This window comes from Antechinus flavipes, chromosome 2 (assembly GCF_016432865.1).
Source record: "Antechinus flavipes isolate AdamAnt ecotype Samford, QLD, Australia chromosome 2, AdamAnt_v2, whole genome shotgun sequence".
NCBI lineage: Eukaryota > Metazoa > Chordata > Mammalia > Dasyuromorphia > Dasyuridae > Antechinus > Antechinus flavipes.
In genome coordinates this window covers 611,904,788-611,922,665 of record NC_067399.1, presented here as the reverse complement: position 1 = coordinate 611,922,665, position 17,878 = coordinate 611,904,788, and the positions used below count along the sequence as shown (strand labels likewise).

Sequence of the window (17,878 nt, the reverse complement as noted above, 5' to 3'; positions counted from 1 at the left end):
ATAACGACACCCTTATTTCCCACAGGATGCTACTTCCTCCAACACAGCCCAGCCAGGGATTATAGTAGTCCCTCTGTACCTGGTTCACACGGACCAAGGGCAAGAAGGCGCTTCCAGAACACCTCCACCTCCTCTGGTGGCCCTGGACCAAACTGCCGCCTTCCCCGTGACCGCCTCTGCTGGCGCGCCTCTGACCTTTCCGACTTTAGATGATTTCATTCCCCCTCATCTGCAGAGGCGATCCCACCATAACCAGCCAGCCAGCCCTCCTGGCTCAGGGCCCCCCGTTAGCCAAACAGCACCATCACTCTCTCCACCTCCTCCTCCACTGGTCCCTCCAGTCCCGGAGGCTCTGCACAGAATCTCGAAGCCCGACCTCCCTGGAGCTGTCTCAAGTACAGTAAGCTTGCCGAAACTCCCTCCTCACGGCTTTCCTAAGTTTATCCTCCCCACAGTAAGACAACTCTCTCCTGGTCTGGTCTGCTGCGTTCTGAAAGGGAGGTCTTGGCTCTTGCTGCTCACCCAACAACTGAAGCCCTGTTGCTTTTCCTAGAGTGCATGTCTTCTGTGTTTGTTCAGTTGGAACGTTGAGCTGCTGATCATCTCCTGAAGTCTCTCTCCTTTGTCGTGTTCACAATCAAATGTTCTTAACCTTTGTTTCCTGAGCCATATTTATAGTTCAAAGAACCCTACTTTCCTGTAAAATTCAAAAAAAAAAAAAACACTTAGAGAGCAGCTTAAGCTTTATAAAGCACTTTACACCCTCACAAGAAGGAAGGGAAAAAAGAGAAAAGGGATTTATAGAGTGCCTACTAAGGGCCAGGCACTTTACTGAGTGCTTTTACAAATGATATCTTGTTTTCATCCTCACAATAGCCTTGGGAGGTAGATGCTATTATTAGCCTTGTTTTACAGTTGAAGAGACAAAGACAAACAGATGAAATGACTTGGGTAGGATCACACAGCTAATAAGTGTCTGAGTCTGGATTTGAATTTGGGTTTTCTAACTACAGGCCCAGCTCTACACATAGGTACAAGATTTTAAAAATGAGAAAACAAGGGCAGCTAGATGGCACAGTGGATAGAGCACCAGCCCTGAAATCAGGAGGACCCGAGTTCAAATATGATCTCAGATACTGAACATTCCTAGTAGTGTGACCCTGGGCAAGTCACTTAACCCCAATTGCCTCAGGGGGAAAAAAAAAGATGAGCAAACAAAAGTTCAAGGAGCCTGAGATGGAGCTAATAATAATAATATATCACATATGATATATAATAACTAATAATAAATGACAACTCTTTAGTGCTTCAAAGTTGGCAAAATGTTTTCCCAACATTATCTCACTTGAGCTTCACAGCAGCCGTGTGAAAAGCGAGTGCTTTTCTAATTACCATCCTCACTTTTTGGGTGAGGAAACTCAGCCCCAAGTACTAAGCTAACTTGTTGAGGCTCACAAAGCAGGAAGGATCTGAACCTTCACTTGCTTTACTCCCAAGTCCATGGCTCTTTCCACCATTTCCTACTGCTGTCTCTTATTTTAATTGAGATTAATTGTGCCTGAGGAAAGATAGTTTTGTTATTCAGTCATTTATCAGTCATGTTCAACTCTTCATGATCCCATTTGGAGTTTTCTTGGCAAAGACCTGGAAGGATTTGTCATTTTCTTCTCTAGCTCATTTCACAGATGAGGAAACTGAGGCAAGCAGGATTAAGTGATCTTCTCATAGTGTCTCTAAGTGTCTGAGGCCAGATTTGAGCTCAAGAAGATGAGCCTTCCTGATTCTCAGCCTGGCTCTCTCTCCCTACATCACCTAGCTGCTCTATGGAGGGTCAGACAAAAGTATTGTTAATGAGATTGGAGTGAGAATTTGAGCAGAGATGAGCCAGTTCCTATTAGAAGTAGAAAAGTGGCATGTTAGTAGTACTTTTCACCCAAGGTTTGAAAACATTCCAATGTATGTAGACCAATTCTTTGAGATGACCAAGACAACAGATAAATTCATTTTTTGTCTCAACTTAGCCAATAAACTTTCTTTGATACTTAAAAATGGCAGCTGTTGAGTAAGGAAGATAAGGGAAAATGGAGGGATTCAACTAGATCATTGAATTCAATTCAGTAGTTGAATGTGAAAGCAATGAACAAATCTTAGGGATATGTTCTCTAGAAAGGCAGGAACTAGCTAAGGCACAGTTTTCTGGAGTTCTTATTGCATAAGCAAATTGACCAGTGGTTAAGGTAGAGGGTTAGGGAACCTTTGGTCTCATCCATTGGAGACTACATGAAGGACCCTATCCTTTTCATGGCCAAGAAAACAACTGCAGAGACAGCATGGTATATGGTGGATAGAGTTAGTTGGACTTAGAATTAGGGAACCTGGGTTCAAATCCCACTGGAGGTACATGACTATGAACCTCAGTTTCTTCATTTGCAAAAATTAGGGGAAGGGGAGTTGAACTCAATCACTTTTTAGGTCCCTTCTAGTTTTACACTTCCTATTGTATCTTTCAGAGAGGAAAGCCCAGGGGAGGATACTTTGACCTACTGGATCCCCAGATCTCCAGGGAATTGTGAGCCCCTTGAGAGCTCACAGAATAACCTTGGTCCTCCCATGTAAATGTAACTAGCAAAGTTAATACTACATCAGTGCTCATCAGATATTGTTTATGAGTTCAGAGACAGGGATCTTTCACCTTCACACCTCCAAACACCCCTTTCCTACAAGAAAGGTGTGACTGGAGTGTTAGTATCAGTTCCCATAGTGTAAATGTAAGTAACATTTGAATGAAGACAGAGCTGGGATGTCCCCCTTCCTCTGGCTAAATGAGATTCAAAAATCTTTATCCTGGCTCCCCTTGGCTGTTAGCAAACTGTAGTTACACCGGCCACTTATTGCCTGTTTGACTTCAGGCAAGTCACTTAACCTGTGGGTCTTAAATCCCTCTTCTGTAAAATGAGAAGGCTGGAGGAAATTGCTTCTAGAGCCTCTTTCAGCTCTAATATTCTATGATCCCAGGAGAAAATGAAGCTTGAAGTCAGAGGTCCCTTCTGTCATATAATCACCTGATTAAGCAGTCACAAAAATTAGGTTCAATACTGACAAGGCTTTAAAATGAAAAAGCTTTATGTGATAACATTAGCCTAAGTAGTTAAAGCGTACTCATGCCATTTCCCCCCTTTTCTTTTCTTTTTTTTTTTTTTAGCAGAAGGCAGGAAGGAAACTTTTAAAAATTTAGACCATCAGGGAAATTGTAGTGATTTCCCAATTAAAAAAAAAAAAACTATTATAAAGCAAAAAAGGTCAAGATGACCAGTATATAGATTCCTCTACTAACAGAGAAGTCTTTCAAATTCTCTGATACAGCATAATGATTAGGCCAAAAAATGCTCATGAACTGAATCTACCCTGCCCACATAATGTCCTTTGTCAGTTACATTGAGAAATATGGGCAGGATCAATATGACCACACATAGTATGGTGTCATTGTGGTATGGAGGGGCCTGTGCCGATCTATCTCCCCAATCTTACATGGGAATAATTTTTGGAGAAACTTGGAAACCACAAAGACAATTCACTTTTCACAACAGTTTTTACTTCTGAAGCATTAGCTATGTATGAGTTTAGTTTTTGGCCATAGTATCATATTTTAAATGCACCAGGGGAGCTTGATATAGAATAGGTTCCTGCCACAAATCCTTTTGCTAGTTATCCTATGACTTATTTATATGTAAGTTTGAATTTTTCCTATTCGGTTTATTTAAAGTGAGAATTATGGTGGTTGTAGAGTATTGCCAGAATGAGAGGGTCTTGATTTCAAAAATTTATCTATACCACCTGGATGCAATTGCACTTTGAATTGGCAGCAGCACATGACTGAGGTTTTTTTGGGTTTTGCCTTAGGCAGAAAGTTAAATGGAAAACAATGTAATTCTCTCCACTAAGTAACGGCCCAGATCTAGTGCACTTTTGTCTTCTTTTCCTTCAATAATTCTATGGTTTTAGACCTGATTAAAGTGGATACTCCCCTAAATATGTAGTTTCCAGGACATCCTGTGAGATTTTTGTTCTCATTATTTTTAAGTAGGAAGAAAGGAATAAACTCACATATTGTTACTCTGGTATCTTGTAATCACTTGTATAGCTTTTAAAGGATAAGAACCATATAATAATCATAATAATGTTTGAAAAATGATAAAATGCTGAATGGATACATATGCCATAGACAATAGCTTTGTTGCTGTTGTTCAATTGTTTTAGTCATATTCAATTCTTCATGACTCTCTTAGAGGTTTTCTTGGTAAAGACACTGGAGGAATTTGCCATTTCCTTCTCCAGTTCATTTTGCAGGTGAGGAAACTGAGGTAAACAGGTTAGAGTGACTTGCCCAGGATCACACTGTTTAGTGAGTGTCTGGGGCTAGATGTGAATCAGGTCCTCCTGACTCTAGGGCTAGCACTCCATTTACTGTGTCACCCAACTGCCTTTAATTTTTTATACATTAACTTTTATAAATAGAAACATGGTGCTTCTCAAAACCTTTTCCCCAACCTCCTCATTTTGTAGTTAAGGAAACAGAGATTCAGAGAGAGGAAATGTCTTTGCCCACGAACTCATTGCTAATAGGTGGCTATAGGTGGGCCAAGAACTTAGGGCTTCTAGCTCTGGGAACTTTTTCTACTATTATATTGCTTCAGAATATGAAGATCCTGCTAGGGAGTTAAAGGGCTTTTATAGATATTATTTCTATTCACACTATCTTTTTGGAAGAAACATAATTTGGGAGTGAGCCAGGTTTAGAACTATGATTTCATGGGTATCGATTTCTCCTTTTTTTCACAAAGGCAAATCTACAACTCCTCTGTAATAATTTTCTGGGATTTTCTCATGGTCACAACTAGTATATATTGTAGGCAAGACATGACTTCCCAACACTAAGGATATATTTCTATCATCCATTCCATTTTGCCTTTTTTGGAAATAGAGATAGATGGGTATGGAAAAACTGAGGCACTAAGAGATTACAAATCAGGACTAGAGATTAGGAGCCAGCCTCATGGAATCAGTGGTTGAGATTCATGGTTTAGGCTCTATCCCTTGGATTTTCCAACCTTTCCAAACTAATATGATTTAGCCAGCTTCTGGTATTTTTAAAATCATGGGCAGTTGTTCTCTGCCTAAAACACTGGATAAAGATGCAACGTCTTTTTTAGTATGGAAAAACCCACTATGGGTCTGGATTTTGTCAGTCAGTGTACATTTATTATGCACCAATATCAAACATAAGCCTTGTGCCAGACACTGTGGGGAATACAAAGAGACATAAAATATAGTCTGCATCCTCAAGCTTACAGTCTACTCAAAAGCTTAATGAGGCCTGTTTTAAATTTATTTATTTTGAAATTTTTATTTTGAAACTACCTTAAGATCAATATTTTGACTTCAGAGATGTATATTCTAGATTTTTTCTTATAGAGCCATGTTAGATTTATACATTTATTTCCTGGGAAAAGTAGCTAAATCCTTTTTAAGTCATTTTAAAAGGGTTTTTTTTTCCTATTTCTTTTTCTAAAAGACCAGGTTCAGCTATTATTATCACTACATCAATTCTTGGATGGAAACTAACTTAATAGTTATTTCTGCCAAAGTCTGGGCAGGTCAATGTCCATACCTAGATTTGGGTCAGGATGGCTCATGTATTTTTTTTCATGTGATTCTTATCAACAAGATCCATCCCTTGCAATTCTGGGGCCAATAAAAGGAGACAGCAGGCTTGGATAATTTCCAAAACTTGGCACACAGCCCTAGTGAAGTCTCTCAGGGATGAGGTGGCAGGAGGGGTATCCTTCTAAGGGGTACTATTGGTTATATGCCACCTGTTCGTGGGTTGATGTTGTTTTGATGTCACTGTGTCTCATGTTTCTCTCCATGATAATACTAAACTTTTCCTGGTTTTCCTCACTAAGCCGGCTCTTGCCCCTTGGTTTATCCATTTAGAAGTGCATGAGTTTTGCATGTTAATATTGCTCTGAATTTGGATATCCTTTCCAATAATTAGATGGATTCATGGCTTGTTTCCAGGTAAAAAATTGTGTCTGCTAAAACTGAAACTTATAGGTCTGTTATCACCTTTTTTCATACTAATAAAACAAAAGGAAAACAATTATGTTAGTCCATTTCTGATTGAAATTAACAGTGAACAGTATGTGTGATCAAGATGCTCTCTTTCCTTATTTCAGCTACTGCACTTCTTTTTATAATTACAGTACTCCTGGCTTTAAATTTCTGTTTGAATCAGCCCCAATTTTATGCTTTTATCAGCAGTTAAAATGCATTCTTCTTTACAGGGTGCAGATTCTCTGGTAAATGAAGTTTCTTCACCCCGCATTGGGACTGATTCCCAGATTTTCCCACCAGTCAGCAAGCCTTCATCTGCTTACCCTTCCACTACCATCGTTAATCCCACTATTGTGCTTCTGCAACACAATCGAGGTAAGAAAGCGTGACGCTATCTCTCTTCATTTTAAATTACAGCTGATTTAATGGGTATTTTTGGTCTTGCAAATGATTTCCAGAAGGCTTCCTTGCTTTCCATGATATTGTCCATGAGTCCCCTTTCCCTCTTGCCTTCTCCTCTGACACCATCTGCTTACTCCCATGGCCTTCTTGGAAGAATAGAGCAATCACAACAAAGAAACTCCTACCCATCTCCTTGAAATGATGACAAAGTGGACTTCTGTCTGCTCACAGAGCTGCCATCCTGGTTCAGACCCCCATCATTAGGCCTGTTGCAAAAGTTTTCTAACTGGTCTTCCTGCTTCAAATCATTCCCCATTCCGGGCCATCTTCCACTCAGGTGTCAAAGGGAATTTTAAAAAGTGTAGGTTTGACACACACACCCCTAATAAACTCTAGTTTATTTATTTATTTACATTATTATTTTATTTATTATATATTTATATTATGTATAGTATATATTATACACATTCTATAGTACATATTAATATCTAATGTAATATATCTATATTATATATAATTATATATTATGTATATATAATATACATATTATTTATAATCAATTATAAACTTCTTTCTTTGACATTAGAAGTTCTTCATAACCTGGCCCCTTTTAACTTTTCCAGATATTATACTGTATTGCCCTCCATGGATTCTACCATCCTACAATTCAGACCCTAATTTGTTTCCTGTTCCTCACACAAAACTCCATATCTTATCTCTATGTCTTTGCACTACTTGTCCCCTACACCTAGAATGTCTACCTGCTTACTTCTGTTTTTGAGTTTTCTTGGTTTCCTTCAGAACTCACCTGAAAGCCTACCTTCTATATCCCTTACTTATATACCAATTTGGATTTATGTAAGAACGTGATTCAACTGTTCATGCCTTTTGACCTCATTTACTGGGCACATAACTTCAAGATCAAAAACAAAAGCAATGATCTAGTATATACCGAGAGCATCTTAACCACATTCTGTGGCAGCAAAGAACAGGAAACAAGAAGTTGTCCATGAGTTGGGGAATGCTTGAAAACAAACAAATAAATGGTGGTGTATGAATATAACAGAACATTGTTGTTTTTTAAGAAATGACAGATATGAGAAATTCAGAGAAGCATAGAAAGTATTATGTGAAGCACATGTTTTAAAAAAATAGAAAAGCTAAACCAAGAGAAAATAATATACAAAGTCTAAATATAAAAGAAGAGATTCCCAAAAAGAACCTGAATGCTGAGAGATTATGAAGCCAGTGATTGTTGTGGATGACTAGTAATAAAGCCCGCTACTGTCTTCCATGGCAGAAGAATGGGGGAAAGGTAAAATCAGAAAGTCCAATTCATTTCAGATTATTGTCACTTAATTAGGGATTTTTGTTTCCTTTGTAAGGAAGGAAGATTCAGTTGGATAAAAGAAGTAGTTTTTTTTCCTCCTTTAGAAATGGCTATGATACAATGACAAAAGGCAGCAATAAAACATTTAAAAAAAAAAAAAAAGGATCACAAGTAGTTCTATAAACATCAATCCCATATATAATTGTACAATTATAAAAAAGTTGAAAATCAGTTAGAACAAGTAGGAAAGTGGGATGTTGCCATACTCCTTGGAAGAGTTACTTGGTAAAGCAGGCCACTGCAAAATGAGTAGGTTGAACTAGATAAGCATTAATATCGCTTCCAACACTGAATTCTATACGCCTATGAATTTAGTTGGCAGCTAAAAAAAAAAAAAAAGAAAGAAACGGGAACACACTGGTTATATATAGTTCTTGTTTTCTGAAAAAATAAAACGTACAAATTCATTGGGTGGGAGTTTTTCTTGGCACTAAATTTAAGCAAAAATTAATCATGTTACCTTATATAACAAAGTTACATAATAAGTGAATCAATGAATGAATGAAAAAGCATTTATTAGGCAACACTGGGGATGCAAATACAAAAGTAAAGACTATCCTTGTCCTCAAGGACTTATATCCTAGTAGGGATAGTTTACAAGTAGGGCTGAGAGGAGAGTTAGGGAGGCGAGGAGATCAATATGCCTTTTCCATACAGAAACAATGTCAATATTGATTGGATGGGGGAAAGGTGGTGTGATAATGGTAACGGTGAGGAAGGAGGTTACATGTGCATATAATCATGAAGTTGATGAAGAGATTCTAGAAGAATAAAATGAAACATGGCTGGAGGAAGGCCTGGAATAGGTTTAATGTAATATTATGGTAATAATATTAATGTAATAATAGTATAATAATAGGAATAATGTGATAGGTCACTGAGGAAGCTACTGATTGGGATAATGGGTGATCAGAGCGTGAAATATAGGATAAAAATATTTCCATTTCAAGAAAACCTGTATCAGAAACTAAGCATTGACCTAACATCAAATACCAAGATAAGCTTAAAATAGGTTAATGATTTGGACATAAAGAGTGATACTATAAGCATATTTGAAGAACATAGGAGAGTTTACCTCTCAGACCTCTGGAGAAGGAAGGAAGTTGTGACCAAAGAAGAACTGGAACTCATTATTGAACACCAAATAGATAATTTTGATTATATTAAGTTGTTTTGTACAAAGAGAGCCTATATAATAAATACTACATATTGTGTTCAGCATTGTCCATCTTTTCTTTGCTTTCTTGTAGGTTTTCTTTTGTTCTCTGCTATGCACTTTTTACTTTATTCTTTCCCTCTTTCATCTCCCTTACTTCCCCCAAAAGGGCTACAATTAATCAGATCTCTGTATTGACATCTATATCTATATCCATATATACACATGTACATATATATATATACACCTATGCATATACATAGGTATCTATAATCATATACATATATATACATATACATTCATGTATATCTATATAAGGCCATACTGTGCTTGTTTATTCTGTTTCTCTGAAAATGAACAGCATCATCTTTCATAAATCCAAGTCTTTCCATATTTTTCTCAATCTACCAACTCATTGTTTTTTATATCACAGCAATATTCCAACCTTATATCATCTAGTTATTTTAAATCATCTAAAAGAATATTGATTAATATGGCTGACATATAGTATAGTTTCCCTATTTTTTTCTCTTTTGATTAAATCTATTTTAGTTTTAACTTTGAGATCAAGGATTACTATCTTTGTTTTTTCTAATAATTCTATTCCTGATTATTATTATGTATATATATCTCATTTCTTTTCCCTGCTAGCTCTTCTGCTTTATTTCTCCCCTTGCTATTTCTTAACATACCCCTCTTTTCTAAGGATCCCTCACTTACCTTCTCCCTCTATACTTTCCCTCCCTTTTTATTTCATTCTCATTAATCTTTACACTTGTCTTGCACCCTTCAATCTAAACACCCTTCTATACCCCTCCATTCTATTCCCTTATTTCTTTTTGTTGTTGTTGTTTTAAATTTAAATTTTATTTTATTTAATAATAACTTTGTATTGACAGAATCCATGCCAGGGTAATTTTTTACAACATTATCCCTTGCACTCGCTTATGTTTCGTTTTTTCCCCTCCCTCCCTCCACCCCCCCCCCAAAGATGGCAAGCAGTCCTATATATGTTAAATATGTTGCAGTATATCCTAGATACAATACATATTTGCAGAACCGAACAGTTCTCCTGTTGCACAGGGAGAATTGGATTCAGAAGGTAAAAATAACTCTATTCCCTTATTTCTTTATAAATTTAGAAAACTTTTATACCCTTCTGGATATATACGTATTGTTTCCTCTTTACCTATTCCCAATGTGAATAAGATTCCAGAAGTACTAGCCCTCCTCCTCATCTAATTCCTCTGTGTCAGATCTTCTTCTTGTACCTCATTTATATAACATAATTACTCTGAAAGATTTTGCTTTTTAAAAACTCAGTTCTACTCCAATCTTTCTTTTGAAGTACCCAATTATTGACAATTTTAGACTTATGGTTTACATTTCCACATATAAAACATAAACAGTTCATCCTTATTGAGTCCCTTGAAATTAGTCTTTGATGTTTACCTCATATTTCTCTTGGATCTTATTTGTCAAATTTTCTATTAAGTTGAGATCTTTTTGCAACAAAATCCTGAAAGTCTGACAATTCATTGAATGTCCTTTTTTTTTTTTATTTGGGATTATGCTTGACTTTGCTGGGGATGATATTTTCACCTGCAACTCTAGTTCTTTTGCTCTTCAATATATAATGTTCTAATACCTGGCAGTTTTTTAATGTAGTCTCTGCTAGCTCTTGTATGATTTTAATTGTGGCTCCACCATGTTTTAACTGTTTTTTCTTGTTGCACATAATATTTTCTTCTTGATCTGGGGATTTTAGAATTTGGTTGTGATATTCCTGTAGGTTTTCCTCACAGACTCTCTTTCAGGTGGTAATTGAAAGATTTTTTCTATTTCTATTTTCTCTTCTTGTTCTGATACTTCAGGACAATTTTCTTTAATTATTTCTTGTATTATTACATTTAGGATTCTTTTTTTTTTAGTCATGGCTTTCCAGTAGTCCAATTATCAAATACTATTGCCATCTTCCTTCCTCTCAATGAAGGAATACCATGTATATGAGGGTGTTTCAAATCTCAGCAGTCTAAAATGAACTTTTTGTAGATGCTGCATCACAGTCAATCTCTCTGAGGAGTACTCTGAGTGTGGATATTCTGTGAGAAGAATCCACATGTTTTAGATAGTAGATGAATGGGAAGCAGAATTAACATTCTGTTGAAAAAAGCTGAGGAGCCTGGCTTGGTTTCCCGTACAGATGGAGGACCAACCCACTTCCTTGTGGAGGAGGCTCATAAAAGGAGCTTGGAATAGACTCCAAAACATAGATGAATATTTGTTCTGGCACATTAACAATAGGCTCCACTAGTCTTGTCTGCCTAAATACAAAAGGCCCAGCATCCTCATTTCACTAGAATCCAACCTGCAAGTTCTTAACAGGATTGATTGCCTAAGGTATGTATTGCTTCGTCTACTAAAATCTGTTAGAATGAGAACTCACCTGAGTGGAAGTAAAATAGGGCATATGTATCTTTTGTGCACTGGATAAGTTTACTCTCAATCTATATCATCCAATACGGGGTTCATTCAGTTTCTGTACCTTGAGGTCTTCAGCTAAACTGGTGGAAGTTTTCATTATCAGATCTTAACTTTTCAAGCAGGAATTATCCATCAGTCACCTCATCTGTAAAAGAATGTCTGAATGATTCTGATAAATCATCTTGTTTTGAGAACTGCAAACTAAATGATCCCTCCAGGATGAATTTACTCCACAATGCTTCCCTTGGTAACAGAAGGAATTGACTTGTTGGATGAGGTTATTTGTATAATCCATCTGCATGAAAGGATATATCTACCAAACGTAATCATTTTTGTGTAACTGATGGTCTTCCAAAGTTCTACTTGAGTGCTTTATTGTAGTATGAATGTGCTATTGGGGTCTCAGAGATTTAGTGGAGCATAAGATCTGCCAGGTCCTGTCAAGTGAGAAGGCTTTGAGGATGAGTCCCTTGATAGACTCTAAGTCAGCTGACCTAAGAATCAGCTTAATTAAGTTTGGAGAAAATCAGCCACCAGGTTAACTACAGGTGATGACTTCCCACCCCCACCTCCCAAATCTTTTAAATTCAAAGATATTCTTGAAAGGCATCTATGATGTCACAAGGGATTATGTGTCTATTGTTTCAGAGGAAGGGAATTTACATGAACAAAATCACTCATTTTTAATATATTGAGAAATATTAATGCTCTTTCTGATAATAACTAGTCATCAGATCTGTTCCAATTTGAAATCATGAAACTGTGGCATAAGCATCTTGGAAGAAGGGTTTCTTTACAGTTGAGATCATCAATTTGGGCTCCTTTTTAGCCTCTAATGATTTAAACAGATGTTTTAGAGGGAATGGAATTACTAGGGCTATGCAGACAGAACCCTATAAACTACAGGGATACAAGTAATTGGGAAGATCATTCAATTATATTGTTAAAATAAACACCATATCTGTATATCAATGGATCAAAAGATCATAGATTTAGGGGAAGGGGAAGGTCATAAATATTTATTATGACTGTGTCAAGCACTATACTATTGTAATTTACAAATATTATTTAATTTAATTTAGAGCTGGAAAAGACTTTGATCTAACCTCTTCATTTTAACAGATGAAGAAACTAGTTCCCAGAGAATTTGTGCCTGGCCCATGGTCATTCTGGTAGTGAATACCAGAGTGAGGAATTTCCCAACTCCATATCCATAATTCTTTCCATTGGTGCACACTGCCAAAGATATATACCTATTCAGTGCAATAGAAAAAAAAATAAATTTGGGGATCAGAAAACCTGGATTTGAGTCTCAATTCTGACATTTACTAACTTTATAATTTTGGGAAAGTGACTTCATAACATTGACCCATAGTTTCATCTTCCACAAAATGAAAAGGCAGGATTGGATGAGCTTTGAAGTCCCTTGCAGATTTAACATTTTGTGATCTGTGATGATTTTTGAATTGTGGGCAATTATTTTGATAATTATAATCTATATTAATAGATTACACATTTTGGATAGTTAGGCTCAAAGATATCCATTGGCATCTCTCTTATAACCCAGTTTAAAAAAAAATCTTTTGGGAAAAGATGCAAACTTAATAAGTTCATGAGTGGCTTCTTCTGAGCTTTATTTATGGTACTGTCTTCATAAACCAGTATTTTTTATTTCTAATTCCCAGCAGTTTTGGTCAAATCAAGAAAGGGGATGGCCTATTCTGCATGCCAGCATGGAGATAGCAAAGATTGTTTTTAGCCTCTCTGTAATCTCTTAATTTAGTTTAAGGAAAAACTACTCCCCAAGGATAGCATGAGTAGAGTGTTAAAAATTCTTTAGGCCTAAGAATGTTAATCATTGCATTGAAGAAACCCTAGCTATAGCTTAACTTTCTTAATGTCATAATCTCTCCATTCCAGTTCTATATATAGGTAGAATTAGTAAAAGCAAAATTGAATAGCAGAATAAGTTTAAGGAAGGAGTAACGGCTTTTGGCCCAGTTAAGAGACTTTATCTCAAGAACTGAGATTTAAATAGTTGATATTACTGGTCTCTTGATTAGGAATTGAAGTGGCATTTCCTCTAGATTTATTCCAAAAGATGCTCTTTAACATTGTTTAATTTCAATGCTAAATTATTTCGACCAGGTTTTCCTTTCTTTTCTTTTCTTTTTAAAATTCAGTCAGTTATTCTTGCAGAAATGGCTCCCAGGGAGCAAATTAGAAACAGCTAGGTGGTATGTAGTCTGGATAGAATCAAGAAGTTCTTAATTCAAATCCAGGCTCAGCACTTAGAGATGTGTGACTTTGGTCAAGTCATGTAACCTCAGTTTCCTAATCTGTCAAAGAGGAATAATAAGCCTCCCTATTTCCTAAAGTGTGTGTGTGTGTGTGTGTGTGTGTGTGTGTGTGTGTGTGCCTCTTTTCAAACCTTTAGGCACTATATAAATGCCAGCAATTATCATGGCTCTTTCTAATGTTTGTAGCCAGAAAGAACATTAAGTGAGGGTAAAAGTCAGTTTGAGTTGCTGAGTCAACTGAAAGAAAAGTTCGGAAAACAAAGCTATAAAATGGGAATAGTAACAGCACATACCTCCCAAAAGGTGATAATTTGAGGCAATATTTGAGATGATTATTCTGTAAGATGACAATCAATTGAAGAAATTGCAAAATTCTTAGCATAATGCCTGGTACACAGTAGGTACTCTATAAATGTTCCTTTCCTCCCATTACACCCCGTATAAAACAGGTTAGATTATCAGGATTTATAGGTATCCTTCCAGTTATAGATTTAGAGCTGAAAGAAACCCCAGAGGATATCCAGTCCAATCTCGACCTTTTGCAGAAACAGGCTCAGTCACTGGCAAGGTTGCCAAGGTAGGAAGGAAAAGGTGGGCTGTACACCCAGGGTCAGCCCCCCACTCTTCGCTCTGTGTTAGGTCAGAATCCACAGATAACTAGGGGGAAATGGGGAAAGATACTGATTGGACACAGACTCAGAAGAGGAATGAGCAGAGCAGGTAGATTGGAAAGGGTGATGAATAAAAACATTATCAGATGAAGTTCTCTGTGAGGACAAGGGGAAATTGCTTGGAAAGTCTATTCTTGGTGTATTGTTTTATATTTCAATAGGTCATAGTCTAATTTTCTTTTGCAATTATTGTGTCCGTAGTTTTTTTTTTTTTTTCCCTTTCTCGAGGCCATGTCAGCTCTCATTTATTATTATTGTTATCATTTATTTATATGCTTGTTTTTAATATCCTCCAATCCCCCTTTTTTAATCCTTTGAGACACATGCAAGAGTTCAGGATGTTTTCTTCAACCGGTTTCCAGCACTCAAGAAGGGTTCCAAGTGAAAAACTGGAACCCAACATAGCACAGACAGGATGTGTTGCCATTGAGATGTCAGCGTCAGTATTCAAAGAAATCTTGACAGATTATAACATTAAGTTGAATCCCATAAAGATGAAGCTTGATAGGAGGAAATTCAGTCTTTCACTTTGATTCAGAATCAACTGTGCAAGCATACAGTAAGGAAAGATAGACATCAGTTCATCCAAAGTTCTGAAGATTTTAGTGATTGACTAAAGAGTCAAGAGTATGATGTGACAGTCAAAAAATAAATAAATAAAAAAGAACTACAGCCTTAGACTACATTAAGAGAGACTTAGCTTCCAGCATGGGGGAAGTGAGATTGCCACTCTTTGTTCTGGTTGGATCACATATGGAGGATTGTGTTCAGTTCTGGTCACCACATCTTAATAAGCAGGAGATAAACAGAAGAATGGAACAAAAATGGTGAAAATCCTTTTTTCACCTGAATTTCCTTATCTGTAAATCTGTAAAATGGGCATAATAATAGTACCTATCTCCTACAGTTGTTATGAGGGTAAAATGAGATAGTGTTTGTTTTGTAAACTTTAAAGCCCTATAGAAATGCTAATTATTTTATTAATAAAAATATGATTATTTACTAATAGTTGTAGTAATACTAGTAGTAGTAATGGCAGTAGGAATAGTAGCAGTGGTCGTTGTAGTAATAATAGTTGTAGTAGCAGCAGTGGTATTAATTAATGGTGGTAGTAGTAGTAGTGATACTAATAATAGTAGTAGTGATGATGGTGGTTGCAGGAATAGGAACAGCAGGAGCAGCAGTAATAGGGCAGACAGGTTGGACAGTGTATGGAGCATTGCCTGAGATCCTGAACTGCCCGAATGGATCTACTTCCCATCCTTTGATCTTTAAATAAGCTTATTGTCGGGCTATGCTTTGACTATCTAAGAAAACTAATGCTCTATTAGTGTAATATTGTTGGAGAATAAAATGTTCTGAGTGAATCTGACAATTTGAAAAATTCCACAGAAAATTTTGTTTCTACTTTAACCATTTGGGGCAAAAACCTTTTTATAATTTTAATTTCAAGGCTTTTAAAATAGACTATGAAAACAACATAGAGGGAAAATTTTACCCTTTTTTTTTTTTTGAATACTTGGGAGTTGTCAGTATCAATAACTGCTTGCTGTGTTTTATCAGTATGCCCAGAGATGATTGGCTTGTGCTTCTGTGTAGAGAAGGTTTTTTTTCAACTATTGGGCCATAAGCTAATTTTCTTTTTGAATTACTGTGTCTGTAGTTTTTCCTTTCTCCTTTCTTGAGGTCATGTTACTAGTTGCTATTTATTGTTATTGTCCTTCTGCATATGCTTGTTTCTGCTTCCCCAATCCTTAAAAATATCCTTCTTCTAATCTACTGTAGGTAGAGAAACCAGATCACTAAATTTGATCAAATTATTTCTAAAAGAAAATCAAAAAGATTCCAAGCAAGGGGCCTGCAAAACTTCATAAAGTTTCAGATGCAATTTTTTTTTTACTTTTTTAGGGGATGTTTTTAAAAAATGTATTTAGTATTTTATTTTTCCCTGGTTATATGTAAAATTTTTTTAACCTTCATTTTTAAAACTTTGAATGTCAGATTCTCTCCTTTCCTCCTCAAATTGAGAAGGCAAGCAATTTGATATAGTATATACGTGGCAAACTCAATTTTAAGGAACATATTTGAGGAAAAGAGGTACTGAGAATTATGTTTATTTAAAGGAAAAGATATTAAAATATTTATTTCTAGGTGACTCAGTGAATAGTTGACAGAATGCTTACCTGGAGTTAGTTAGGAAGATAGGAGTTCAACTCCTACTTTCAGATACTGACTTAGCTGTTTAACTCTGGGTAAGTCATTTAATTACTGTCGCCTTCAATTTTCCCTCCACTGTAAAACAGGGATAATGATAATGGCATTCACCTCCTAGGATTGTTGTTAGGATCAAATAATATATTTGTAAATGGCTTATCACAATGTCTGGCACATAATAGATCCTTAATAAATGTTTATTTCTTTCCGCTACCTCCTTTTCAACCACTGTGTAGGAGAGCCTACACACTGACAATTTGTTCATGGGTAAAAAAACCAAACAAACCAAAGGAAAAAAAAGTAATTTAAATCTTAGATTTTTGTGGAGAGGTCAGAAGCTTGCCTCAGTGCCCTTTCTACCATTTGATCAGCATCTAGACAATATGAAGCAATCCTTCTGGACATATTTAATGGTGCAATTTGTAAGATTTTCACTTAAACTAGAGCCTTCCATGCCCTTGACATCTGAAGAATTCTGAAGCAATAATTTGACATGTTGATCCAAGAAACCCCAAGGTTCCAAAATATATTTCTAAGACATCCCTTCAGAATGCCCTTGGAAAATAAACTATTCTTTCTAAATTATAACTTGGAATTTGAATAGAAAGGTAAAGTAGCTATTTGCCAGTGCAAAAAGTATGTTTCACCAGGATTTCGATGACCTGGTAATTTCCTCTGGTGTTAAATATTCAGGACCTTTATGTCTGAGGCTGGCCTTGTTCTTTCTCCCTTTCCTTTGCCTCCCTCAGACATGGTGATTCTGAGCAAGTCATCAAATCTCTCAGTGTCTCATCCTTAAAGTGAGGAGTTGTTGTTCAGTTGTGTCTGGCCCTTTGTGACCTCATTTGGGGTTTTCTTGATAAAGACGCTGGGGAGGTTTGCCATTTCCTTCTCTAGTTAATTTTACAGAAGAGGAAACTAAAGCATCTGAGGCTGGATTAGATCTCAGGTCTTCCTGATTCCTCGCCCAATATTCTATCCCCTGAGCCATATTCAATTTGCTTCTGCGATCCTTTCTAGCTCTTAATCTATTAACAAGAAAAGCAGAAATCCATCAGTATTACATTTATTGGCTAGCATTTTATGAGAGAAAAAAAGTTAAAGTTAAAAGTTAAAAAAAGTTATTTTTTGAAATAACTTGAGTGAA

The 17,878-nt window shown here is 36.4% G+C and overlaps 1 protein-coding gene across 50 annotated transcripts in view; it reads left to right on the top strand.

The window, feature by feature from the left end:
* The window catches only part of SORBS1 (sorbin and SH3 domain containing 1), a 350,893-nt gene that overhangs the window by 237,772 nt on the left and 95,243 nt on the right, over nucleotides 1-17,878 (top strand). For 22 of the 50 annotated variants that reach the window (XM_051981698.1, XM_051981697.1, XM_051981725.1 and 19 more), the window contains 2 exons: nucleotides 26-454; nucleotides 6,345-6,489. In XM_051981698.1, the coding sequence (XP_051837658.1) occupies nucleotides 26-454; nucleotides 6,345-6,489 (574 nt within the window). The remainder of the gene's footprint in view (nucleotides 1-25; nucleotides 455-6,344; nucleotides 6,490-17,878) is intronic. The other 28 variants (XM_051981738.1, XM_051981739.1, XM_051981743.1 and 25 more) reach the window with 2 other exon arrangements.